The sequence below is a fragment of the Lethenteron reissneri genome, chromosome 10, assembly GCF_015708825.2.
Source record: "Lethenteron reissneri isolate LAM-NWPU_2019-01 chromosome 10, ASM1570882v1, whole genome shotgun sequence".
NCBI lineage: Eukaryota > Metazoa > Chordata > Hyperoartia > Petromyzontiformes > Petromyzontidae > Lethenteron > Lethenteron reissneri.
In genome coordinates, this window is record NC_083788.1 from 7,752,958 (window position 1) to 7,766,686 (window position 13,729).

At 51.2% G+C, this 13,729-nt stretch overlaps 1 protein-coding gene across 1 annotated transcript in view; it reads right to left on the bottom strand.

Moving 5' to 3' along the window:
• The window catches only part of LOC133340919 (collagen alpha-1(XII) chain-like), a 130,677-nt gene that overhangs the window by 42,824 nt on the left and 74,124 nt on the right, over nucleotides 1-13,729 (bottom strand). Inside the window, exons 23-32 of the mRNA XM_061549414.1 lie at nucleotides 9,639-9,768; nucleotides 7,376-7,512; nucleotides 6,279-6,408; nucleotides 5,201-5,334; nucleotides 4,700-4,829; nucleotides 4,242-4,381; nucleotides 3,062-3,194; nucleotides 2,601-2,633; nucleotides 721-860; nucleotides 39-168 (exon numbers count right to left, since the gene is read on the bottom strand). Of these exons, the coding sequence (XP_061405398.1) occupies nucleotides 39-168; nucleotides 721-860; nucleotides 2,601-2,633; nucleotides 3,062-3,194; nucleotides 4,242-4,381; nucleotides 4,700-4,829; nucleotides 5,201-5,334; nucleotides 6,279-6,408; nucleotides 7,376-7,512; nucleotides 9,639-9,768 (1,237 nt within the window). The remainder of the gene's footprint in view (nucleotides 1-38; nucleotides 169-720; nucleotides 861-2,600; nucleotides 2,634-3,061; nucleotides 3,195-4,241; nucleotides 4,382-4,699; nucleotides 4,830-5,200; nucleotides 5,335-6,278; nucleotides 6,409-7,375; nucleotides 7,513-9,638; nucleotides 9,769-13,729) is intronic.

Genomic DNA, 13,729 nt, shown 5'->3' on the forward strand with positions numbered 1-13,729 from the left:
GTGGGGTTGGGGGGGTTGAGTGGAGGGAGCAGACTCACGTGTGGTGCCGGTTGTGGAGGACTCGTCACCGTCTCCCTCCGGGTAGACGGCGGTGACCTGCAAGCGGTACTTGGTCCCCGCGCGCAGCTTCTGCAGCTTCACTGAGGACCGGCGCCCGGGCACAGTCACCTAGGTCAGCACAGATCAACGACAAAGTCGACATAAAGATGAATATATATGTAAAAGATATATCTATTATATTAAATCTTAACTGTTCCATCCTTCCAATCCGTCAAAACATCTGCTCTGGAATTGGCTGTGATGAGACCATGGGACAATGAATTAAGGCCTGCCAAGTGAGGTCAAGTACAGGAAACTGCAATATCCTGGACACATCACCACAATGGATGGTGACTGGCTGCAAAGGATGGTGATAGATGGAACACTGGAAGGTGCCAGGGGAAGACTGTGGTCTCAGTGGACGTCAAATATCCAACACTGGGCGGGGTGGAAGCTGTCTCAGTTGAAAGACGCAGCGATGGACTGAGAGAGCACCGCCAGGAGATATTGGTTGAAGGAAACCGTAATGGCCCCCAAGGTCCAAAAGGCCGAGGAGCGATAAAATGACGGCTCAACAACGGAGCACGATGGGGCAGCTCAAGGACAGTAGATGAAGGAAAAAGTGGGCAGCAAAAAGGCGGACAGCGTGGGTGTGGAGTGGGGTCACCGAGGTGGCCGCACCGTTTCCGAGTGGCCCATCCCATCCGGGGGCGTGTAGGTGATGCGATAGAGTCGCACGGGCCCATCGGCTGGGTCCCACACCACCTCCATTGACGTCGTCGTCTCGTCACGCACTTGCACATTACGGGGCGCACCGCGCACTGCCAGACACCACCACCACCGTCAACATCGTCAACGTCATCACTGCCGAGCACCGCACCATCAACATTTTCAACATTGCAAAATACCACCACCGCTGTCAATATCGTCAACGCCGTCACTGCCAAGCACTGCGCCATCGTCAAAATTGTTACCGTCATCATCATTACTGCCAAACATCGCCACCGCCATCAACATCATCAACATTCTCAACATCATTATCGTCATCATCATCATCACTGCCAGACACCAGCAACAACAACAACTGATATTCACCACTAAGTGACGTTTACATCACCAGGCCGCTTGTGCCAGGCTATGTGCATTTTAAGGCCACGTGAAGTGTTGAACGCCCGCTGGCTGGAGGTCATGGGACAGACCCAGGTGCCATGGGTTCACTGAGATGACTGGCTGATGCACCACCTCTGCCCCCTACTGTGCCAACTTGCTGTGTTTTAGCCACCTGGCTCTCTGCTCAATGTTGTGAGCTTCGCTCATCTGCCCTCCATTGTTCCTGGAGGGCGACTACCTCCAACTGCCCAGTAGTGTCCTTCACGAACCTCCTCCACAGAAACCGATCTTGGCATTGCTGGTACCAGTTATTGGAAAATCCACTCAGCTCCATATCTTCTCGTACCTCATAATTCTATCTCTTATCTGGCCCATGCCGCGCCCATTTAGCCCCCTCTATCCGGCCGAACGAAAGCTGTTTGGACATGCGGTGGCTGGGCATGCGGGCTACATGACCCAGGCAACGCAGCCTTGCCTACCAGACACCGTCGATATAGTCATCATCACTGCCAAATATCACCACCACCATCAACAACATTCTCAATATCACTATCGTCATCATCATCATTGGCAGAGGCCACCACCACCACCTTCAATATCGTCATGCACTGCACCATTGTCAACATCGTTATGGTCATCATAATGACTGTGAAACACCACCACCACAAACATTATCAATATTGTCAACATCACTATCGTCATCATCGCCAAACACCAACACCATCGTTTGTCGATGTCATTCTCGTAATGACCATCATCATCACTGATACTCTCAGCTTTACCATTATTCTCACAATGATCACCATCAGCACCATGAGAGTGAAATACTAACTACAAAGATCATCAGTGAAGTCATCAACATTGATGAATAAATCATTAACATCGCCGAAATCACCATCTTCATCGTCTAAGGGCGCTGCCATTCACCGCAATGGTAAAAAAAAGTCGTATCTTGACTTTAAACACTACTCCGAGTCACAACAAATCAGTATTGAATTGCAAGATGGGTGAATAGTTTCAGCCATAGTCACTGTCATCAAAAGTGGAATCATTGCCACCACCATCAAAATACAAAGATCCCCGTATTACCTTAACAGACTTTTGGGGCTGTTAGCAAGCACCTATTAAGGCTGGCACGACAGACGAGGGGGTTGGTGGCTAGCACCATGCCCGACTGCCTTTGTCTATAGTGGCAATATTTACACATTGCACCAGGCACTCATTTTGAGTCAACCTAGGGGGGGGCCCAGAACCGGTTCAGATAATTTTTACAGGTGTTGGATCGCCAGGTGAGTAGCACAGCGCGCTAACCGTTACACTACCACTCCACCACCACCACCACCTACACCACCACCTACACCACCACCTCCACCACCTCAATGTTAACTTTAACGACATTATCATTATCGCCACCATCATCTGTTGCGCAGACAACAAGACTATGCTCTCACCTGGAGAAGAAGTGGGTGGAGGCTTCCCATCCACTACAAACACAACCACAAACAACACACGCATTACATGCTGCATGCAGACATCGCAGAGCCAATACACGATAACCACAGCAACATCATCGATTTGTGCTTGTGCAATGTTTTTGATGTCTCATGTGACATGGTTGTTTTTGTTCTGGAACTTTCCCCACTGTTCCAACTGCCACCCCAGAAGGACGAACCGGCGGCCTCTGGTTTGGAAGCCCAGTGTGCTACCCATTCATGATATAGGTACCTTGGTGCATCATGGGATCTGTCCTTGCATCGTAGTGCATTATGAGAAGTTATAAGCGTGCCCCGGTGCATTATGGGAAGTGATACGGGTGGCCTGGTAGGACGCGTTGTGGTGCGGTGCTGCGCTGTAGGCTGGTGCGTTGTGGGCGTGCGTAGCCAGAGCGCGGCTGTGACGTGCGATGGAGTACGGGTTTTCTGGGCGTCGGACAGCGGGTCGCTCTCGGTCTCGTCGGGGTACACTGCCGTCACGGTGACGACGTACTCCGTGTCCTCGGACAGATCTGGTAGCACGGTGCTCGTGACGTCGCCATCGACGATCGTCTGAGCGGTGCGAACACGGACAAGGGAATGGGGGAGGCTGGAGTGAGCGGACGGACGACAAGGGTGGAACAGGCAGAGGACATGGACCACCCAGATACAGTTGGACAGGCACTCAGAGGTATAGGGAACGCACGGACGAGTGGAAAACACCCAGAACGGCTGACCATACTTCTCCAAACATCAGAAACAACGTTTCGAGGAACACATGGGACACACACAGATGCAAGCGTGACATCACGTGAACGCAGACAATGAGAGCGTGAATTCAGAAACACGTGGCAATGATCTCACTGGCTTGGCCACCAACACCTGCAGGATGTTAATTACTGCTGTTGGAAGAGTAGCTCTCCGTTGTGTTTTAGGGTTGTACCGCGTGTTGGTCGGCACAACAGCCGCCAATTTACTCCACGTTCTGGGTGATTCTTCAGGAACCAATTCACCAAATCCCCGGGGACAAATCCCCAGGGCACGTGGAGCGAAACGTCGAACATCGCGCTGAACAGCATGCAGCACAAGCAGAAACCTATGTGGTGCGGGAAAAGGTGTTATCGTTCCAACTTGCCTTCTCACGATCAAAAACACGGAAAAATTTTTCCACATTCTCAAGTCGGTCGCTGGCACAGGTGGCTGCCCACTAAATCCATCCGTGGCCACCTCCGTAATTTTGCCGCCGCTTCTAATTTTCCGCCCTGGGCGTCTGCCTATTTTGCCTTCCCGCTTAAGCCGGGCGTGGCCACACATGCGGTTAATTACGATTTAAAATACCGTGAGTGTCTCCGCCCCTCCCCTTCTTCCCTCTTCCCCCCCCCCCCCCCCCCCTGAAAATATGCTGCTCCCGAATTGTTGGCAATATGGTGGTAGGGCAGTAAGCCCAAGTGCTTCCAGTAGGTCACCTATTTGAGGGCGTATTTCTCTGGACTGTTACGCGATCGTGATCTGTTTCCCTCTCGGATGTCTGCGTTGTGCTTTTGGGTTCTTGGGGACAAAAACGGGAAAAAAGTGAGTGTTTTTTGGCAGAGCAGCCTCTGAGGTCTTGGTGCTGCACACCTCTTTGGAGGGGCTTCCGTCGCGCGGGGTCCATCGGATGGTGTAGAGCTGCGCGTCGGGAGCGGCCGCGTCCCACGTGACGCGGAACGAGTCCTTCTTGACCTCCGAGAAGCGCATGTTCCTCGGAGGGGGGCTCCTCACTGTCGCGACAATCCCCCCAACCACAGGCAGGGTAGAGCAATCAAACCACAGAGCTCACAACTGCACCATCACGACAGCAGTTCGCTTAGCCGGGAGAGCTGTAGCCCTTATTTCCACTCTACAACTGAGTCGTGCCGGGGCCCTGTCGAGGGCTGCGCCTAGCCAGCAAGTGCTAACAGCACTTGACACGATTGTCTATTAAAAGGCCAAATGGGAGATCTTTGTCTTTGTGTGTGTGCAGTTTAACACGTAAGCTTATTATCTATAACAGAGGTTTTTGGGTTAGATCGCGCAAATATATATGCGTGTGCGCGTACGTGTGGTCTCGGCCCCCGTCAGCGGCTCAATGTCTCCTTGAGTGATCACGGTCGTCACGGTGACGTTGTAGCGCGTGTTGGAGATGAGGTCCTTCAGCACGGTCGAAGTGGAGCTCGCGTCAACAACGACCTGCGCACGAGGGTTGCGGGGGGGAGAGCGGACACTCCTCAGGGAGACGCACGGCGGTCACGGTGGCCCGTGTGAAACGTGGCAGGGCGCAGCTCTGGCCTAGGCCGACAATGTTCGTCGCGAGCGTGGTCCGTGCCCTAAACTTGCACCAGAAGACAACGATAGGCGAACCAAGTTAAAGTGTCTCCCCATGCCCATTTCCACTCGTGGCCCCGTAGCCATTGGTGGAAATCCCACATTTCCATGGTCGAGGCCAAGTCCAATTGTAGGATAACCGAAGTTACCACGGATTGACACGGGTGGCTTTGGCCTCTTGTCCTGGAGGAAAGCACAAGGTCGTGACCCCCCCTGCCCTGTCCGTAACTTCTGACCTCCTCTGGGTCGACGCCTGCGGCTTGGTAACGCAGGCGGTAGTGCTGCACCGGCCGTAGCGACGGCTGCCAGGACACGGTCATCGTGCTGTGGGTCACGTCCGACAGGCGCAGCCAACGAGTCACAGCCGGCACTGTGCAAGAAAGACAGGAAAAAGCGTGAGGGACATGGGACACAGGAGGAGATGGGACACAGAACATGGGCACATGGGACACAAAACATGGGACGCAGGACATGGGACGTGGGTACAAGACGTGTGGCGTCACCAGACAGAACATGGAGGGGATGTGGCGAGGGAGTATTAGATAATGTGCTACAGTGTCACTTTACACGGTGCAGAGATGCGAGCACTGACGGAGGAAAGGAGAAAGAGTGCTTGACAAGGCAGAGATGAGCACGCGGAGATGGATGCTGGGGAAATCTCTAAGGGAATGCAGGAGGAATGAAGAAGAAGGGAGAGCCTCATTTAATTGTTACAAGCTCAGGATTGAGAGCAGAGGGTGAACTGTTACAGCAACAAAATCCATTCACGTACTATACTGCGCTTTAACGTCTATGCTGCTGGCTTTCACCAACCAGGGCTGACCAGCAAGGTGAAGTATGTAAAAATAACCTCCATGGTCCGCACAGTGTTGAAAGCTCCTTATCAGGCTTGGTAAAAAAAAACACAGCTGTACGTCTGCACGCTCACGGACTGATGAAACTCCCTACGAGGGAGCTGCTACAAGACCAGCATTCAGAACAGACTGAATTTGTGACAGTTCAAGTATTTCTAGCAGCACGTGCTTGCACAGGATGGCCGCACTGCTGTGGACATGTGGCGGCGAGGCAGAGTGCGTGTGCGGCGGTGGTGCAGTGGTTGGCGCGCTTGCGCTACGAACCAGGCGACACCGAGTTCGATTACCACTCACGACCAATAACAGTGGCGGTTATATTTGAACTGGTACTGGGCCTACACCTAGGATCGACTCAGCCTCAAATGAGTACCTGGTACGGTGCGTAAAAAAACACCGCAACTAGGGAGGCAAAGGGGGCGGAGGGGGGGGGATCTTTGTCTGTGTCTGTGGCGTCTCTCACGAGTGCTCTCTTTTTTGCGCAGGGGTTCGCTCCTTCCTTCCGGGTAGCGGGCAACAAGCGACACGGTGTACTCCGTGCCCGGGAGGAGTTCCGTCAGCTGCAACTCCTCCTGGTCCTGCCCAACGTCCACCTGCATGCACAGCGTGGGGAGGGGGGGCCCGGGGTGTGACGCATCCGCAAACGCGGGCAAACTCAACTGGCATGCGCGATGCGAGCGCGCATCACGCGCACGCTGCACGCAAGCCAACGTGCTCGTAGTACACGCACGTCATCGCCTACGGATGTGACAACACAGCGGCGTGTTTGGGCCCCTGTAGCACACTCTAGAAATCTACTCGTTATTGATTTTTGAGATGGGATTGTCACATTAATAAATTGCCAATGTGTGTGGTACACACTCCTCCAACCGACGACGCAGCCAAATAAATAAAGTTGTTGCGTAAACCATGGAGCGTTAATTTATTACTGCCCCAGCACACCAATGTGTGTTAGAGAGCGATCTGCAAAGTTTAACGATTTGGTACGACGTTTCACTGGCAGTTGCAGCCAGCATCCTCGTGGCAACTTCATTCATTTGGTTGCTGGTACATGCGTTTAAAAAAACTGTTTGCAGTTAGGCTTCCTGCTAGTATGTTTCGCTCTGTGTTTTAAATTTCCGCACGAGAATTTATGATGAATGATGTCATTATTTGGACCCGGGTCTTCCTTGAAAACGAGACCTCTGGTCTCAACAGGCTTTTCTCAACACACAACATCAGCCACGGTAAATCCACTGCTGGATGAATACCTCCCCAAGCCATTACATCTCCCACAATCCAAAAATTGTAATAATTCACCTAGCACCCGCACACGAGCCGATTCCATTAATCCATCTTTCTCAACGGACATCCTCTGGGACACTTTACGTGTTCGGCTGCTGCTGCGCCATTATTAATGACCACTGGCCGTCATCATCCCTTCTAGCGACGCGTCCTGCCCAATCCCCACTCACTTTTCCCAATGTTTTAGAATTTGTGCCTTTAATCTGCACATGTTCTCTGAACCATGTTCCTCGTTATATCTCACCCCCCCCCCCCGCCCCCCCCATCGCCTGTCACCTCCTTACTGCCCCCCCCTGAGGCTGGCGTGTAGAGCAGCGAGTAGCCGATGGCGCCTGGGATGCGCTCCCACGTGGCCCGCATGCTCGCGTCGGTGACGTCCAACAGACGCAGGGCGCGGGGCACCGTCAGCGGCACTGGGGAAACAACGATTGCAGATGGGTGTTGGGAGCTGAATAGTTTTAGAGTTCGTAGCGTTTAACTTGTCTGCGACGTGGATACCAAGCAGGGGAAATCTCGAATGCGCACAGGGAATGGCAGTGCAACATCGTGGCAACAAAACACACGGATACACAACATGAAACACGTGCCTTAGCTCACGCAAAAACACAAGAACACCACGTTGACTCCAAGCTTGGACACGTCACCTGTATATCGTGGCCTTAGAAACCTGGGAGGGGAGGGTGTTGTGGGGGCTAGGTTGGAGGGGGTGGGGGAAGAGCAGGAGTGTGTGGGGACCAGTGGCCTTTGTTTGGGGGGCTGCCATACCAACAAGGTTGATGACCATTGCTTCTGAACGAGGCTGCATCTCAAAGACGACCGTACGGAAACGGTGGGCGTATTTACGTTTGGAGGCAGAGGCAGTCTGCTGCTGTTTCCCATGGTGTTCGCCTGATTTTTTTTCTTTCCATCTCCTGATAGGATTAAGGTTGAGTTCCGGCGGCGGGGTTATCGGGTGTGCAGGCGGTGCACCTGTACCGGGGTCCACTGGTCAAAGGGGCACCAGGGCCACCGGGCTATGAAGAGGGGGCGGGGGCAAACTTTGGGCAGCGGACTCCCTTTTTCATCCCATGCACCAGGACCTTTGCCGACCACGCTACGCCACCGGTTTGTGCAATCGTTTAACGTTAGACATGTGGCTTATTGTAGGGGTAGCACATGCCTGGCGGGTTGAGAGTGATATAATTACATTGCCGGATGAGCTGGGAATATACATACACTGTCTAAATGCTGTGTGGAACAGCAGGACATTTGCATCACTGGGGAGAAATAAGCGAATAACACACCACACATCAGTTATAGACAAGAGACAGTCAGAGGCCGAGAGAATAAAAAGGAAGTTCTTGAGCCTGGACTTGAACAGGGGCAGGGAGTCGACAGCACAGACCGCTGGGGGGAAGGGAGTTCCATAATCATGGGGCAGATGACAAGAACGACCGACCTACCGTTCAGTGATTGTACGAAGAATGATCTGTGTACAAGAATACTGTATTCTCCGTATTATAAGACGTTCTGGATAGCAAAACATACTCCCAATTTGTGCACGGTGTCAATAAAGTTACACAAATTTGGCCACACATCACACAGACATCCCTCCCAGGTAATAAGATGTCAGGATAGCGGGGGTGGACGGAGCGTAAAATTGCATCATCATAATTATTATCTTAACACTTGATTAGCCAGCATATATATAGATTTTTTTAAAGCTCTTACAATCTGGAGAATACAGTAAAACATTAATTTAATTTTATATACAAAAATCCCCTGCATAGCCTTAACAAACTGTTGGGGCAAAGGCTGTTAGTGAGCAGCACCTATGAAAGCCAGCACAGCACACAAAGGGGTGAGTGGCCAGCACCACACCCGGCCGCCTTATAATGACATATATATACACACATAGACGTAATGTAAAAAAACTCAACGCGTTGGTCAATAAATAAGCGGAATCGTTTAACTGGTGAGCATTCGCAGGCCGCTTGTAATGCAAGCGTGGGTTCCCGGGCTGGGCTGCACGACTTGTTATTTATAAACCATGCCTCACAAACACATGTTACAGACTTGCATGTGTGTATGTTAAACTGCTTTCGCACCGCACGGAGCCAACCGTGCTAATCGGCAGCAGTTGATTTCATCATCATCATCATAATTTACTGCATCGCACGATTTCAGATGCGCATTTTCTGCGGCCGTCTGGAACGCTCTTCCGATATTAGGAATCCACTGGAACTATTCACTTTTGAAATCGAGATTGAAAACGTATTTCTGTTGAACTGCTATTTTTGTTCAGTTTTTTCTCCTTTCCCCCGCACCTCCAATTAGCACGGTGTGGCTACAATGCAAAATAAATTCAACAAACATCCATACACACCTCGGAGGTGCGCGGGGGGAAGGACAACAAACTAAACATAAAAGCAGTTCCAAAGAAACAAAAACGCAGTTCTAAACAGAAGGTGCCGAGAGCCTGGGCCTAGAACAGGGGCGGGCAGCCTGCGGCAACGGCTGGGGCAAGGCAGCATTGCCCGTAGGCAGGCGTGGTACCCACGTGTGGTCTCGGCCCCGGAGAGCGGTTCGCTGTCCCCGGCCGGGTACTCAGCGAAGACTGACACCAGGTACTCGGTGAGCGGCTTCAGGTTCTTCAGCGTCGTCAGCAGCACGGAGCCGTTCACGTGCTTCTGCTCGCACGGACACAAATCGTCGTCGTCAATCAACCATCAATCCACTGCTGGATGAAGGCCTCCACCTCGAGCTGTTGCCGTCTCTCACGAACCTGCGACATCGTCATCATTTTCATCATCATAATAATCATCAGTTTCATCATTATCGTCATCATTATTGGCATCATCAGTAGTGTTGTTATTGTCATTATCACCATTGCACCACTGTTTTCTGATATGCAGGAGAAATTACTCAAATTATTCGAAGACGTTGAGCAATTTCCCAATTCCTAGAACGTTCTCTCTCTCAGCGATTTATGTTGATCGTCCCGATTGTAACCATGATTTATAGGAACATTGGACAAATTAATGCTTCATACGGAGAGCCAGCCAGGCTGAGGCTGAGCGGGGAAAAAAGAAAAGCGTTTTGAGACCTGGCTAATGAAGATTGAGTTGACCACAATCCTGCGCATGAGCTGATCTCATCGCAACCACCTCCACGGCAGACATCCTCTTTGGCGCGCTCTGTTCGTCGGAAGCCATTCATTTGGTCACCAGTGTCATGAATTGGCCACCGTGCCTCTCCTTTCAAAGTGTGCTGCCCAAGCGAACCTAATATTTATTTTTAAACAGTAAATATCATCTCTCCAATATGCATTGATTCCACCGATCTATACCTTCCTGTTTCTAGGTGTAATCTGAGAATGCATCTCTCTGTGCCGCTTTGGCGGTGCGGTCAAACAACTCCCATGAATGGAACAGGTACGAAATACGACTGCCAAAAATCCTTTCCCCACCCAACGTTTAGCATTCTCAAGAGTGGATCGCATTTGCACGCAAGTGGTGTGAGTGAGTGCCTATTTAATGAGGCTGTAGTGAAACAGAAAGGAGCGCTGCAGCCAGCACCACACCGAACAGCATTTCGTCTTCCCAGTTACAACAGGCACCGACATTTAAGTTTGAGTCAAATTAGCGGGGTCCCAGGACAGGTTCAGATGCCAAGTTCCGGAGATGGATGTGCGCGGCCAGGAACTGAACCCAGACGTTGAGACTCAACTGAGCAGTCTGCTGACCATTACAGCGCAACCTCCCAGGCATGAAAAACAAAGAATCTCCCATAAAAGCCAGGAAGAATTTTGGAGCAAGTGCTGTTAGCAAGCACCTATTAAGGCCGCCACGGCCCATGAGGAGACAGTGTGGCAAGAAGCACCACGCCCGGCCCGCTTTGTTTCTCCCCATTGTCATGTTTAAACGCAGCACCAGGTGCACACATATTCAGGTTGAGTCGATCTAGGGGAAGCCCGGAACCGGTTCAGACATCACCCGCAACCATTGCAGGCTGTGGCCGAGATTCGAACTTGGATTTCGCAGATTCGTAACAGGGTGGCGCGAACCACTGCGTCACGTCTCGCCTTACAACATTCGCAAAAAAAGGGAGCGGGACAGAAAGAAAGTGAAAAAAAGAAGCAAAAATTGGCTTGGAGATGAGCATGAATTGTGAAGGGACAGCTCCAAGTGTGCGGAGTGGCGTGGGGGGTGTGGGTTTAGAGAGGAGAGGAGAGCAGGAAAAGGGCCTGGGGTGGGGGCGTATCTGGGCACACATGTTTGTAATAAGACTGCTGGTATTTCCTCCCATCGTCCAGCCGCTACTGTCTAACCACTGCTCTGCAACCGCTCGGTGGAGGCGCGCATTTTTTAACCCTTTCGGGCCGCAGGGTCAGCCCGGCTCGTGGAGTGCCGAGGCAAAAACACACGTTGGAGCGTTGAGACGTGCGCAGACCAGGGAGGTCTTTGCGGTCGCTCCAGTTATTGGAAGCAGCGGGTAGGTAGGGGGGGGCTTTGGATGGCTGCTGTGAAACTGGTTTACAGAGTGGCCAGGTGGTGAAGGCGTTTGTCACTGAGATAATCCACTCGGGTTTGAAGGCCTGATTCCCGGAGCCGCCACCAGTGCGAGACTAACGATGGAGTAGCATCCAAAAGAGGGAACACGTCCGAGCGGAATGCGTTCCCTTCGTTAAAGAATCTGCTCCGGCTTGAACGCTCGATTCCCGTAGCTACACGGTCATCTAATAGCCGAGATACCAAATTGTGCCGGGTGTCGTGAAGCCGGATTACACTTACGTGCTCAAAAGCCCACGTGTGAAAACCAATAAAACATTCATCGCTCCAATGGCCGATTGCGACAGAGACATCTCAGCCTTTCCGCCAGTTCTGAATAAAGCACTCGTGTCGTGCGCAAATCTCTCTGTTCAAGCCAAGTCTCTTCAGGTGGTCTATATTGTGGTGCGCACATTTGGCGAAGTATTTTATTATTGTACATTTATTATATTTCGCAGCCCTTTTCAATCCAATGCTGGATGAATGCCTCCCCCATGCTGCGTCGGTCATGGGTGTTGTTTGACCGTACTTTGTTACGCAGGTCACAGTGTGGACTGATTAAGTGGGGAGGGCCCATGACCGGTTCAAGTGTCGCTCGTCACTGATGTTAATCACAGCTGCAAGTCAAAGGGAGGTCACCGGGTCCATAGCGCGGTGCGCTAACTACTGCGTCACCGCTTCCTCTCCGGTACAGGATATATATATGAGCATAATTCGTAATGACGGGCATTTATTAAGATTTAACGAAGGCCTTGGAATACGCATTGCAGGAAAACACGTTTCATGTAGAGGCATAAACTTTTTAAAATTAAAATAATGATTGCATACTTGAGGGGTGTACTTGACTTCATGTCAGTGTAACCCACATTTAAATATGAGTAACTATAGTTATGTTAAAACGTAAAAAATCCTCAAACAATGCAACTCCCTTCCAGTGCCCATTCACAAATGTAGAGGCGCAGCCCTGCAACTGCTCGCGTGCACCAACGCTGGCGGAAGCGTGTCCACTTAGTAGAGGGGTGGGAGTTCCCACTGTTTACCCCATCAAGCGCGACCTGCTGATCAGCTGTGGGTTTATCCGTCTGTACCGCTGGGAGGACGGAGGCGACTGCCGCGTCGGGGGAGACGGAATCGAACTGCCGACCTCCGGATTGCAAGTGCTGTGTGTGCTAACCGTGAGACCCAATGGTGTGGGCAGCAAAAGGGCAGTCGATGCGAATGCCGTCACAAGAGGTCACACGTTTTGGCTGCAACGGCCCTTCGTTGACTTTGCGTGATGAATGAGTGAACGAATGCGGCAAAAGCAGTTGTCTTATTTGCAAAAGGAGTTTATATATATATGTATACTGCATTTTCCCTGAGTTCGTTCGCTAATGCTTTAAGTATGGTTAACCTCGTTGGAACACAGGTCACGTGACTTGAGACTGCAGTTCCTGGGGACGAGGAGATGAGTTTTTCAGCCACGTTTGTGACCTCAATGATGTATGCTGCCAACCAATATGGTGTCTTAATCAAAAGTTTTCTTACACTCGATAATTTAAATTCCAGGCATTAATACCGTATTCTCCGGATTACAGGACAATATTTTTTCCCCCTGTATTTTCATAAAAACTTGGCGGAGTGTCTCACGTTCTGGAGCGTCTTATAGTCCGGAGAATACGGTAACTGTCTATCAAGTGTGTAAGAAAAAGTGAGGGTGTAAGGCTTCAAGAACCCGGCACCCCAGACCCCCATTAACTACCTCAATGATCTGATGAATTGTCACAATTCAGGGTAGTGATCACTTCGAGGATCATCAGGGGGTCACGTGAACGCATTACACACGACACCGATATCAGTGGTTCTCAACTTGTGGACCACAGCCTTCTAGGGGGAGCGCAGGCTGCAGCACGGACGCCGTGCAGGAGAAATTGGAATGTGGAATGGTCAGTGCCACATTGCGGTGCCAAAACGCACAACATAACACGCATGCTTTGCTAACACAAAACACACTCACGCACAACATTGCATACATGCCTTACTAACACAAAACATGCTAACATACAATGACACGCATGCCTTATACTAACATAAAACACACTAATGCACAACACGACCCGCG